General features: G+C 45.6%; 1 protein-coding gene across 4 annotated transcripts in view; it reads right to left on the reverse strand.

Annotated features, from left to right (window-relative positions):
* PLCL2 (phospholipase C like 2) overlaps positions 1 to 14,246 on the reverse strand; it is a 212,830-nt gene that overhangs the window by 19,286 nt on the left and 179,298 nt on the right. For all 4 annotated transcript variants that reach the window (XM_070377084.1, XM_070377066.1, XM_070377076.1 and 1 more), the window contains exon 6: positions 13,585 to 13,694. In XM_070377084.1, the coding sequence (XP_070233185.1) occupies positions 13,585 to 13,694 (110 nt within the window). The remainder of the gene's footprint in view (positions 1 to 13,584; positions 13,695 to 14,246) is intronic.

Here is a 14,246-nt window from a genome sequence, read left to right on the forward strand (position 1 = left end):
AGCAGGGAAACAGCAGAGCAGCCACGGTGTGCAGATAACAGGACGCTGTATAGAAGCCTCTAGACTCCACACAGAACTACTATCAAAACGAGAACTGGTGAAGGATTCAGCAGAGCAGCAGGATGCAAGATTCACATACAGAAACCAACTGCATTTCTTTGCACTAACGATGAAGTATCAGAAAGGGGATGTAAACAATTTCTTTCAAAAACACAACCAGAAAATATAAATAATACTTAGGAATAAACTACAAAGCTCCGGCTATCAAGAAAGCACAGTATGGGCACAAAAACAGAAACATGGGTCAGTGGAGTAGAACACAGACCCCAGAAATAAGCCCACACACACAGCCCATTACTCCTCAACCAAGGAGGACAGACAGTCTCTTCAGCAAGTGGTGCTGGGGGAGCTGGGCCACCACATGCACATCAGTGAAGCCAGAACCCAACTTCATATTCTTCACAAAAATAAACTCAGAATGGCTTAAAGACTTAAGATATGACGCCATAAGACTCTTACAAGAGAAGACAGGAAAAGCATCCTCTGACATAAATCACACCCATGTTTTCTTAGGTCAGTCTCCCAAGGCAATAGAAAGAAAAGTAAACAAATGGAACCTAATAAAACTCAGAAGCTTCCGTCCAGCAAAGGGAACCATAAACAAAATGAGAAGATAACCTACAGGCTAGGAGAAGATATTGGCAAATGGTGCGATCCACAAACGGCTAATTTCCAAATATACAAATAGCTCCTTCCACTCAACAACAAGAAAACCAACACCCCGGCTGAAAACTGGGCAGAAGACCTAAACAGACATTTCCCATGACATACAGATGCCCAGCGGGCACACGAAAAGGCGTTCAACGCAGCTCATTATTAGAAAAATGCAAATCAAAACTGTAATGAGGTATGCCACCTGACACCAGGCAGAATGACCACCATTAAAATATTTAAAAACAAGAGATGCTGGAGAGGGCGTGGAGGAAAGTGAACCCTCCTATGCTGTTAGAGGAAACCTTGGTTGGTACAGCCACTTGAGAAACAGTATGGAGGTTCCTCAAAAACTAAAAAATAGAATTAGCATATGATCTAGCTGGAGAAGCAATGGCACCCCACTCCAGTACTCTTGCCTGGAAAATCCCATGGGCAGAGGAGCCTGGTGGGCTGCAGTGCATGGGGTCGCTAAGAGTCAGACACGACTGAGCAACTTCACTTTCACTTTTCACTTTCCTGCATTGGAGAAGGAAATGGCAACCCACTCCAGTGTTCTTGCCTGGAGAATCCCAGGGACGGGGGAGCCTGGTGGGCTGCCGTCTATGGGGTCACACAGAGTCAGACACGACTGAAGCGACTTAGCAGCAGCAGCAGCAGCAGCATGATCTAGCAATCCCACTCCTGGACATATATCCGAATAAAACTGCAATTCAGAAAGACACATGCACCGCTCTGCTCACAGCAGCAGTATTCACAGTGACCAAGAGACAGAAACAACCCGAGTGCCCACCAACACAGGAGTGGTGAAAGGAAATCACACGTACCAAGCGCAGCACGCTGCAGCCATGACAAAGAAGCGAGCACTGCCGCCTGCCGCTTCACGGGCGGACTGAGAGACTGTCATTCCACGTAAAGCCGGCCAGAGAAAGACGGAAAGCACCCGCTATCACTCACACGTGGGATCCGAAACATGACTCAAACGGACAGTCTACGAGACGGAAACAGACTCACGGACACAGACGACAGACTTGCGGCTGCGAGGGGAGGGGCTGGGGGGCGGGGCCGGGCGGCCAAGTACTAACACAGGACGGGGCAAGAGCAGGGTCCACCGCCAAAAAGGGGGCTACATCAGTGTCCCGAGATAGACCGCAGTGGAAGAGAATGTGAAAGAAAACGTGTGTGTGTGCATATACACACACACACATATACACACACGCAACTGAAGCACTTTTCTGTACAGCAGAAGTTAATACAACATTGTCAATCAATTACAAACATATAAATAACATCTCAGAGATAATGTCTTACTGATGCAAAAACCATTTGGTTTAATTATTTATTTTTGGCAGAAGTCTTACGCTCCTAAAGAGAACAAATCTCTAATTACTTTCAGCCTTTGTTTTTGGTCTTTCCCTGAGAGTGGAGTGAGAGTTAGGGAGCGCTCTCTTGGCAGTAGTTCTTCTGGAAAACATCTTGGGTTGGAACAAGCTTCACTAAGGTGCACGCGAGGACACATGAAATCCAACACGATTTTGGCCTAGATTAGTAACAGTTTTCAGACTCGGGCAAAATCAGACCTCCAAGTCTCATTCTGGGAGGATTAGCTCACCAGGCATCTGAAGTGTGGGGGGCTCCTGGCCGCCCCATCCTATGAAGAACACTGACGAGCCGGAGCCTTCAGGAGATGGAGGGACCCGATGGGGAAGGGACCAAGAGCCATGTCAGCCTGAATCCGGGGTCTGAGAGAGGACTCTCGGTCCCCGAGTGTCCGCGGGGCGCTGAGGAGGGGGCGTGAAGATCATTGGCACACAAATACGACGTCAAAACCAGCAAGCGTGAGACGAGGAGGGCGCAGACACGGGGCACTGGGGTGTGTCTGAAGTGAAAAGACCAGCAGCTTAACACTACCTTGTTTATTCACAGGCTGCTATATTGAGCCTCAGAGTGACTGCAGATTGAAAATCTACAACAGATACAAGAAAGAAGAAGGAATCCAAACACACAGTAAAGTTAGTCATCACATCACAAGAGAAGAGAACACAAGAGGAAGAAAAGGACTCACAGAACAAATTCAAAACAAGCAACCAAGTGGCAATAAACATACAGGTCAGTAATTACCTTAAACGTAAATGGATAAAATGCTCCAATGAAAAGACTGCTGAACGGATACACAAACAAGACCCATATATATGCTGTCTACAGAGACCCACTTGTTCAGACCTAGGGACACATACAGACCGAGAGCGAGGGGATGGGAAAAGGAATTCTATGGGAATGGAAATCAGAAGAAAGCTGGACTAACAATACTCATATCAGATGAAAGCAACCTCAAAATAAAAACTGTTAGACAAAGGAGGACCCTACACGACAAAGGCATCAGAGACAAAGATAAAACAACTGTGAATATACATGCAGCTGACGTGCGAGGACCGCAGCGCGCGAGGCAAACGTGAATATACATGCAGCTGACGTGCAAGGACCGCAGCGCGCGAGGCAAACGCTAACGGCCGTGAGGGAGAAACCGGGAGCAGCAGTGCAGTGGGGACCTCGACACCCCCGTGCACCAGTGGAGAGACCGCCAGACGGAGAATCAGTAAGGAAACGCAGGCCTGAGGTGAACACTGGGCCAGGCAGAGTTAATTGACATTTTCTGAGCATTTTATCCAAAAGTAGCAGAATACACGATCTTTTCAAGTGCACATGGAATATTCTGCAGGACTGACCACAAGCAGGGTCACAAAGGGAACGTCAGTAAATTTAAGAGAACTATCGTATCAAGCGTCCTTTTCAACCACAACACTACACAATCAGGAGTCAACTGTAAGAAAAAACCTTTTTCTCCACACCCTCTCCAGCATTTATTATTTGTAGACTTTTGTATCGCAGCCATTTTGATGAGGTGGATGAAACTGGAGCCTATTATACAGAGTGAAGTAAGCCAGAAGGAAAAACACCAATACAGTATACTAACGCATATATATGGAATAGAAAGATGGTAACAATAACCCGGTGTATGAGACAGCAAAAGAGACACTGATGTATAGAACAGTCTTATGGACTCTATGGGAGAGGGAGAGGGTGGGAAGATTTGGGAGAATGGCATTGAAACATGTAAAATATCATGTATGAAATGAGTCGCCAGTCCAGGTTCGATGCACGATACTGGATGCTTGGGGCTAGTGCACTGGGACGACCCAGAGGGAGGGTATGGGGAGGGAGGAGGGAGGAGGGTTCAGGGTGGGGAACACATGTATACCTGTGGCGGATTCATTTTGATATTTGGCAAAACTAATACAATTATGTAAAGTTTAAAAATAAAATTAAATTAAAAAAAAAAAAAAAACCTTTGTGTCTGTGTTGCAAAAACAGAAACACATGGAGCCTAAACAATATGCTACAAAACAGCCAGGTCACTAAAGAATCAGGAGTAAATAAAACACCTACAGATAAACGAATGAAAGTGTGATGATCTAAGACCTACGGGGCACGGAAAAATCAGTGCTAAGAGGGAAATTTATAGCAATACAATCTTACTTTAGAAAACAAGAATAATCTCAAACTACCTAACCTATACCTAAAGCACCTAGAGAAAGATGCAGAAACAAAACCCAAAATTAGTAAAGGAAAAAACTCATAAAGATCAGAGCAGTAGTAGATGAAACAGGGATGAAGAAATCAATAGAAAAGATCAATGAAATTAAAAGCTGGTTCTTTGAAAAGATAAAAAAAATTGGTAAGCGTTTAGGTCTCAAGTCAAAAAAATTAGAAATGAAAAAGAAGTTATAAGCAACACCACAGAAATAGAAAGGATTGTAAGAGACTGCTACAAGCAACTATATACAATAAAATGGACAACCCGGAAGAAACAGACAAGTGCTCAACACGGCACAGTCTTCCAGGAGACGGAAGGGAAGAAACAGCAAATATGAACAGACCGATCACAAGCGATGAATTGAAACTGTGAATTAAAAAAATTCCAACAAACACAAGTTCAGAACCAGATGGCCTCAGGGGCAAATTCTATCAGACGTTTAAAGAAGAGTTAACCTGTCCTTCTGAAACTATTCCAAAAATTTCAGAGAAAGGAACACTCCCAAGTTCATTCTATGAGGCCACCATCACTCTGATACAAAACCCAGACAAAGATATCACAAAAAAGAAAATTACAGGCCAATTCACTGATGAACATGAATGCAAAAATCCTCAGAAGAAATCCTAGCAAACTGAGGACTCCAACAGTCCACTAAAAATTATACACCCTGATCAAGTAGGGATCTGTCCCAGGGAAGCAAGGATTCTTCAGTATTTGCAAATCATCAGTGTGATATACCACATTATCAAACTGAAGAATAAAAATCATATGATAATCTCAGTAGTCACATAAAAAGCTTTTGACAAAATTCAATACCCATTTATGATTAACACTATCCGGAAAGTGGGCACAGAACGAACCCACCTCAACATAAAAAAATCCAAATGTGATATCGTTCTCAACGGTGGGAAGCTGGACGCACCTTCCCTGAGATAAGGAGCAAGGCACGGACATCCTCTGTCACTGCTCACACTCAACACGGTTTTGGGAGTCCTATCATGGCAATCAGAGAAGGAAAAAATAAACAAAAGGAATCAAACTTGGAAAAGAAGTTAAAATATCTCTATTTGCAGATGACATGATACTATACACAGAAAATCCTAAAGATGCCACCAGAAAACTACTGGAGCGCATCAGTGAATTCAGTACAGTTGCAGGATATAAAATTAATACACAGAAAGCTACTGCATTTCTGTACACTAACAACACAAAATCAAAATCAGAAATACAGGTTAAAGAAACAATCCCATTTACTATCTAATAAAAAAGAATAAAATATCTAGGAATAAAGAGGCAAAAGGTCAGTACACAGAAAACTAAGATACGGATGAAAGAAACCGAAGACAACACAGACAAATGGGGGAGATGCACCATGTTCTTGGACTGAAGAATCAATGCTGAAAACCAGTATCTGCCCAGCGCAATCTACAGATTCAATGCAATCTCTGTCAAATCACCAATGGCATTTTCCACAGAATCAGAACAAAAAACTGTACAATTTGTGTGGAAATACAAAAGACTCCAAACAATCAAAGCAATCTTGAGAAAGAAAAATGGAGCTGGAGGAATCACACTCCCTGACTTCAGACTATGCTACATAAATACAGTAATCAAGACAGTATGTACTGATTCAAAAACAGAAATGTAGATCAATGGAACAGGATCTAGAAAGCCCAGAGGTAAACCCAGGCACCGTGGTCACCTCAGCTACGGAAAAGGAGGCAAGAAAATAGACTGGTGAAAAGGCAGTCTCTTCAGTAAGGGTGCAGTGAAAACTGGACTGCTGCACACCCAGAATGAAATTAGAATATTCTTTACAAAAAATACATAAAAGCATACATAAAAATAAACTCAGAATGAATTAAAGAACTATATGTAAGACCAGAGACTACAAAACGCTTAGAGGAAAACAGGCGCAACACGGATATAAATTGCAGCAATATCTGTCTTCTACAGGAATGAAAAGAAGAAGAAAAATAAACAAAGGGGAATTAATTAAAGTCAAAAGCTTTTGCACAGACAAGGAAATGACAAAAACAACATAGGAGAAAGTATTTGTAAACAATGTGACTGACAAGAGCTTAATTTCCAAAATTTACAAACCGCTCATGAAGCTCAAATATATATATATATATAAGTAACAATAAAAAAATGGGCAGAAGACCTAAGTAGACACTTCACTTCTCCAAAGAAGAAATAGAACTGGCCAAGAGGCACATAAAAGGATGTTCAACATCGTTAATTATTAGAGAAATGCAATCAAAACTGCCATGAGGTATCACCTCACACCCCTCAGAACGGCCATCATCAAGAAGTCTGCAACAGTAAATGTTGGAGAGGGCATAGGAGAAAGGGGACCCTCCCCCACTGTCGGGAATGTAAGTTGGTACAACCGCTATGGAGAACAGTAGGGAGGTTCCTTAAGAAACTGTAAAAAGAGCTACAATACGATCCAGCAATCCCACTGCTGGACATGTATCTGGAGAAAAACATGGTTGAAAAGGATACATGCATCCCAGCTGTTCACTGCAGTGCTGCTTCCAACAGCCAGACCATGGAAGCACCTGAAATGTGCACTGACAGCTGAATGGCTGAGGAAGACATGGTACAGATATCCTGGGATGTTCAGTTCAGTTGAGTCGCTCAGTCGTGTCTGACTCTTTGTGACCGCATGGACTGTAGCACGCCAGGCCTCCCTGTCCATCACCAACTCCGGGTGCTTGCTCAAACTCATGTCCATCAAGTCGGTGATGGATGCCATCCAGCCATCTCATCCTCTGTTGTCCCCTTCTCCTCCCAACTTCAATCTTTCCCAGCATCAGGGTCTTTTCCAGTGAGTCAGCTCTTTGCATCAGGTGGCCAAAGTATTGGAGCTTCAGCTTCAGCATCAGTCCTTCCAATGAACACCCAGACTGATCTCCTTTAGGATGGACTGGTTGGATCTCCTTGCAGTCCAAGGGACTCTCAGGAGTCTCTTCCAACACCACAGTTCAAAAGCATCAATTCTTTAGCACTTAGCTTTCTTTATAGTCCAACTCTCACATACATACATGACCACAGGAAAAACCATAGCCTGGACTTGACGGACCTTTGTCAGCAAAGTAATGTCTCTGCTTTTTAATAAGCCGTCTAGGTTGGTCATAACTTTCCTTCCAAGGAGCAAGTGTCTTTAATTTCACGGCTGCAGTCACCATGTGCAGTGATTTTGGAGCCCTCCAAAACAAAATCTCTTACTGTTTCCACTGTTTCCCCATCTATTTTCCATGAAGTGATGGGACCAGATGCCATGATCTTAATTTTCTGAATGTTAAGTTTTAAGCCAACTTTTTCACTCTCCTCTTTCACTTTCATCAAGAGGTTCTTTAGTTCTTCTTCGCTTTCTGCCATAAAGTGATGTCATCTGTGTAGCGGAGGTTATTGATATTTCTTCTGGCAATCTTGGTTCTTGAGTAAGGGGATATTACTCAGCCGTTAATAAGAATGAAACAATGCCATTTGCAACAACATGAATGGACCTGGAGAGTATCACACTATAGGGATTAAGTCAGACAGAGTAAGACAAATATATGACATCACTTATATGCAGAATCTAAAAACATGATACAAATGAACTTATTTACCAAACAGAGACAAACTCACAGACTTAGAAGACAAACTTGCTGTTACCAAAGGGAAAACGTTGGGGGAAGGATAAACTGAGGGTTTGGGGCTGACATGTACTCACTGCATATTGAAAACAGATAAGCAGCAAGGGTCTACTGTGTAACACAGGGAGCTCTACTCAATATTCTGTAATAACCGAAGCTGGGAAAAGAATTCTGAAAAGACTAGATACACATGTGTAACTGAGTCACTCTGCTGTACACTTGAAACTAACACAGCACTATAAACCAACTATACTCCAATAGAAAATAAAAACGTAAGGCGTTACAGAACCTCCTCCCACATCTGTGACGAAACGAGCAAAAAGAGTAAAAGTGGAAAACAAACACGCAAACACGAGCAGCCACCCCAGAGACGAGGGCGTGACAGGATTTAGTAAATGTCTAAAACCCACAGAACTCATACTGGTAATCCATAAAAATGCTGAAAATTCTAACAGTCAGCCAACCTGGAGAGATACAAACTGTCTTTCTCGTTTTACTTCTGTTTGATGAAGGAGAAGAGGGGAAGGGAAGCAGGAGGTGACACGGTCCAGTTAGGGATGGGGCTGACACAAAACTAGAAAACCAGACACAACATATAAAGCAATGATTTTTAGAAAGTGCAAGACAGGGAGCCCTGGGAGAGCAGGTCCAGACGCAAGGTCAACGCAAGGGGAGCTTCCCAATCGAGCCCAGCAGTCTGCTCCCGAGCTCAGGGAGGCGAGGTGCCGTCAAGGGTAACAGAGAAGGAGGGAGGGACACAGCAGCAACTGGAAATACACATGTCCAAGGAGGGAGAGGACGCCACGAGCACAGAAGGGAGAGCGGGAAAGTGGAATCAAGACCCCCACTGGACAGGGTTGACGGCAGAAGCGGGAAAGTGAGATAAAGACCCCACTGGACAGGGTCGACGGCAGAAGCGGGAAAGTGAGATAAAGACCCCACTGGACAGGGTCGGCGGCAGATGAGGTGCTGTGGAGGATACAGCAATATTGCTTGAAGACGCAACTCTAGAAACTATAGAAAAAGAAACGAGCTGCGAGGCCTCAGTCAAATGAGCAGGCACTGTGACTTGTGGGACAACATCAAACAGCACATCCGCACACACGAGTCACCGGGGGAGGCGGCAAAGGGCAAAACGGAAACAGATTTAAAGAAACAGTGGCTGAAATGTTGCCAAATTTGATGAAAACTATAAACCCACAGATAGAAAACTCTTGAAGAAGTCTAAGCAGAAAAAACAAAGCCACACTAAGACCCATCATGACCTCTTTAAAAATCTAAAAAAAGTAAAGACCCAACAAAAAGATGCTCAAACTCTATATATACACTCACTGGCTCACCAAATTGACGGTATCGAGTGTTGACAAAGGTGTGGGATGACTGCAACTCCCGTAACACTGCTGGGGGGATTCTCTATGGAACGGTTCATAAAGCACGTGGCAATTTCCTACAAAATCTGACACACCCACAGTTACCAAGTGAGCAATTCCACTCACAGAAAACAGAAACTGTATGTTCACCCAAAGACTTGCATGTGGATGTTCACTGCAGCTGTATACATAATATGTGAAAACTAGAAGTAATCCAAATGTCCCCCACCAGTGAATGGACACAGTGTGGCACACCCAGAGGACAGAACACTATTTATTAGGAAAAAGGAACAGCTTACTGAAACATCAGCTTGGATGACTCTCAGAAATGTTCTGCTGAATGCAAGAGGCCAGGCACCAAGATTACTAGTACACGCCTCCATGTATGTGACATTCTGGAGCAGGGGAAACCACAGAGACAGAAATTAGACCAGCAGGTGGCCGGCAGGGGAGTTTCCTGCAAAGGGGCAGAAGGGGACTCCTGGGGATGACAGTCATCACTGTGGCAGGCTGCATGACTATACACATTTGTCTAAATTCACTGAATTGCACGGTTAAAACTGGTGAATTTTATTTTACGTAAGTTATACCTCAATAAAGCTCATCAAAAAAGAGAGTGGTGCTGACTATCTAATGAGTGTGAGGCCTTGAGGGCTGGTTTCTGAATTAAAGAGGCAATCAGAAGTCAGTGGGAATGAATGACACCCTCTCCCCAGTTATCAGCAGAAACCCTAGGACAGGACAGAGACAAACTCTGAGAAAGCTGGGCCTGGAGAATCCCACAGACTGTATAGTCCATGGGGTCACCAAGAGTCGGACACGACTGAGCAATTTTCACGAGGAAAAAAATCACTCCAATTTAACTAGGCTACAATGCAAAGATTCCATGAATTATATGACATACAAAAATATCAAAGATGTGAAAAACGGGGAAAAAGTATGACTCAGAAAATAAAATATATCTCTATTCACCCATCCGTATGCATATAAAACAGTTCCTGGAATAAGGTCACACGTTTAAAAGCAATTATTTCTCGGATGGAGGATCTGAGGTCATTTAAAAACTTATCTTTTATACATTAAAAATGTTCTTTATAATGAAGACATGTTCACAAAAACAAATGATTTTTATTCAAAGGAAAAAAAATGAAGTAAATATGACAAGATGTTGGGCTTCCCTGTGGTCCAATGGTTAAGACTCCACCTGCCAATGCGGGGGACACAGGATCGTCCCTGGTCCGGGAAGACCCGCCCCGCCGCGGGGTAACTAAGCCACAACTGCTGAGCCTGTGCTCCACAACAGAGAACCCGCGCTGCGGGGAGGAGCCCACACGCCGGATCCAGAGAGCAGCCCGCCCTGGTTGCGCCTAGAGAACGCTCAGGGCAGGCAATGAAGGCTCAGCGCACCCAAAACACATACATACATAAACCTTTAAAAGAAAGTACGCCAAGATGTTAACAGTGGGTCCTTCTGGGTGTGGGATCAGATAGACATTTCTCCTTCATCCATGTCTGCATTTTAAAGTAATCCTTAAAACCGAAAAAACTAAACGAAGCCAGCAGAGACTCATGAAACCTGGGCTGGACACCCTCGGATGAAAGCCGTTTCTGGCCAGGGGTCTCATCGGCCATGCCCACGCTGCGAGCCCTGCATCTCGCGACCACCGGCCGCCCTGCCTGCCGCGCGGCTCAGGTGCGCGCGTGGATTCGGAAGGCAGCTGCGGCCTCTGCTCGGCGCTCGGTTTCTCGGGAGCCCCCGAGGCCCGAGGACCCTGTCGGCCAGGAGTCCTGAGGCCGCCCCGAGGCGCTGGCCCCGGAGGCCTGCGGTGCGGCGCGGGAGACCACGCGTTAGGCGCCCGGGCGACTCCAGGGCTGCTCGGCACGTCCGGAGGGGAAGTCTGGAGGCCTCCCCAAGCCTCTGTGCCCCCACGAGGGCGCCCGCTGCCCACCACGCACAGCCCCGGAGGACCAGCCCCACGCAAAGAGCAGGTGAGGAGAGGGACGCGAGAGACCCACACCCTCCTGCAGGAGAAGGCTGGGAGCTCAGCGCAGGCCCACGTCTAAAGCGCCGCGAGCACTGGACTGCCCAAAGGACGTCTGCACCCGTGGAATACGCGGCCACGAACGAGGCCCTCCCGCCGAACAGAACAGACAGGCAGATCTCTGCAGCCCTTCCGCACTCCAGGCCGGTTCTGCCGTGCGCAAGCGCCGCCGCGAGCAAGTACTACCCTGGAGACTTCCAAAACCATAACCCTGGCCTGTGCATTCGTTTCCATATGAACAGAAGTCTGAGGTTTTAGTTCTTTCTCCTGGACATAATTCCTAAGAAAATGGTTTCCTCAGTGCAGCCGCTCGGTTCAACTTCCCGTTTCTAGAATCGGAGCCATTACTTTGCGCCTGCTGTTTTTCAGGACTGTGTGCACCGGGCTTCCCTTTCCAGGGGTCCTCAGCCCAGTGCTTCCCAAACGGTAATGTGCCTAAGGATCCCTGGGATCTTATATAAAAAAAAGCCAAATGAGTCTTTGTTCCTATCAGGGCTACACACTATGGCGCCATTTTCCCCTGAGGTTTGCAGGAAGTTCAGAGCCTACCAGCAACTTGTAAAGCCAAACGCCTCTCCACAGTACATTTTACTATCTGCCGTTTACTGAACTACAAGTGATCAGAGTTAAATACTAAGCAGAAGATCTAGAGCTTTTAAAAAGTACATGTGTAGGAAGGGAAGTATTTGAAGAAGTTCAGAAAATGACTTTAATTATACAAATGAGTAGGGGCGTTAAAGTGCAAGTTGGCTAGCTTGGGAAGGGTGACTTCTCATTAAATGAAATAAGAAAACTGTCTGCTGCAGGGTGGATCCTTTAACTTGAGGGGGAACAGGAAAATTAAAAGAGGCAGCTGTGATAATGTCTTTAAAGCTTTGAATTCAACAGAGAAGAAAGCTGGGAGGGTGAACCAGAGAGTAATTTTACATTGAGTTGTCCAAGGTCCAGACAAATCATATTTCTGTGTTATTATTATTCAAGGTCCCAAACACTGAGATGAAGAAAAGATCATTGAGATAAAAACACAAAAATGTTCCAAGGCACATGCTGCTGCTTAGCCGCTCAGTCGTGTTCCATTCTGTGAGACCCCGTGGACTATAGCCCACCGGGCTCCTCTGTCCATGGCGATTCTCCAGGCAAGAATACTGGAGTGGGTTGCCATGCCTTCCTCCAAGGGACCTTCCCGACCCAGGGCTCAAAACCCGATTTCCTGCATGGCAGGCAGATTCTATACCATCTGAGCCACCAGAGAAGCCCCAAGGCACATACATAATAATATTTTTAAAATCGTGTCTTATGATATGCAGGGTTTCCCAGGTGATTCAATGGTAAAGAATCCGCTTGCCAATGCAGGAAATGCAGGTTTGATCCCTGGGTTGGGAAGATCCCCTGGAGAAGGGAATGGCAACCCACTCCAGCATTCTTGCCTGGAAAATCCCAAGGACAGAGGAGCCTGGTGGGCTACAGTCCATGGGGCTGCAAAAGTTGGACACGACTGAGCAACAACATATTATATATACCACAGAGAAAAAGGCTGAGGGAATGTACAGCAAAAGACCCTGGATGGTGAGGCTATGTTTACCTATGGTTACGCTAGTTTGACATTTTCTATAATGAAAATATATTACTTTCATGATAAAAATAATAACAGTTAATTTTTAAGTGGTCATGCTGAAAAAGAGAGATGGAGGGAAGGAGGAAGGAAGCAGATAAAACAGTTAGGGAGGGAAATGTCTTTCAAACAGCAATTCCCTTCACATACTTCTTTCGAGTACGCCCCCCACGATTCTTTCCTTTTTTTTTTTTCTGGGATCACATTAATATTAAGGCTGTGATTATACTTTCAAGCGTTGAATGAAATTTGAGGAAATAGAATCTTCCAATTCCCAGTCGTTTCTCTGTAATCAGTGCTGTTTCCAGTGCAGCGACTGGCAGCTATGAAGTCTGCAGTGTTTCAAGGGTGAAACGCAAGGCCCTTTCCCTTCCTGGCAGGCCCCACAACGTGCCAGCCACTCAACCCCTTTTCTCCCCGTGAGCCGCCTGCGCAGCAACCGTGCCGCAGACTCTCCCGAAAGCAGAGTCCTCACTGGACTTCCGTGACGACACTGCAGCCTTGATGGGCTGGTGACGCACAGCGCAGGAAACAGGATACAAAGGAGTGGGAAGCAGCACTCGGAAAGGGCTGCAAACTCAGGACGCCCGAAATGGCTCGGAAGTACCTTTAGGATGGTGATGTTCCAGGTGAAGCTCTCCACGGCCTTCTGCAGCTTGCGCTCCTTCAGGCCCTCCTTGGTGCCGATGCTGTGCAGGTGCTCATGGAACTCCATGGCTGAAAGAAGCAGAACGACAAAGGACGTTACTTCCCCACCCAGTCGGTGGTAATGGGCCAGCAATATTTATCTTTCTAGGTATAGCTAGAAAGATTCCAGTCTCCACTGAGATTTCACAGAGGACGAAATAAGAAAGTTCCAGCGGGGGAAGCAATGCCAATTCACAACCCCAGCGAGGCAGACAGCGTCTCTGAGTGCATGCCTGTGGACTGGGAGGCTGCCCAGGGCACAGATGACCATCCGCATTCTTCCTCTAGAGGTGGGGGCGCTGAAGAGACTCAGCCAGGTTCAGAGACTGAGGCTGAGGGAGAGGGAGGGACCCTGGACCAGGGCCAGGCTTTGGAATCTCGGAGGCTGATTTTAGCTCCACCGAGGTCTCAATGATGCTTTTGAACTGTGGTGTTGGAGAAGACTCTTGAGAGTCCCTTGGACTGCAAGGAGATCCAACCAGTCCATCCTAAAGGAGATCAGTCCTGAATGTTCATTGGAAGGACTGATGCTGAAGCTCCAATACTTTGGCCACCTGATGCGAAGAGCTGACTCATTGGCAA

Source organism: Bos mutus, chromosome 1 (assembly GCF_027580195.1).
Source record: "Bos mutus isolate GX-2022 chromosome 1, NWIPB_WYAK_1.1, whole genome shotgun sequence".
NCBI classification, from domain to species: domain Eukaryota; kingdom Metazoa; phylum Chordata; class Mammalia; order Artiodactyla; family Bovidae; genus Bos; species Bos mutus.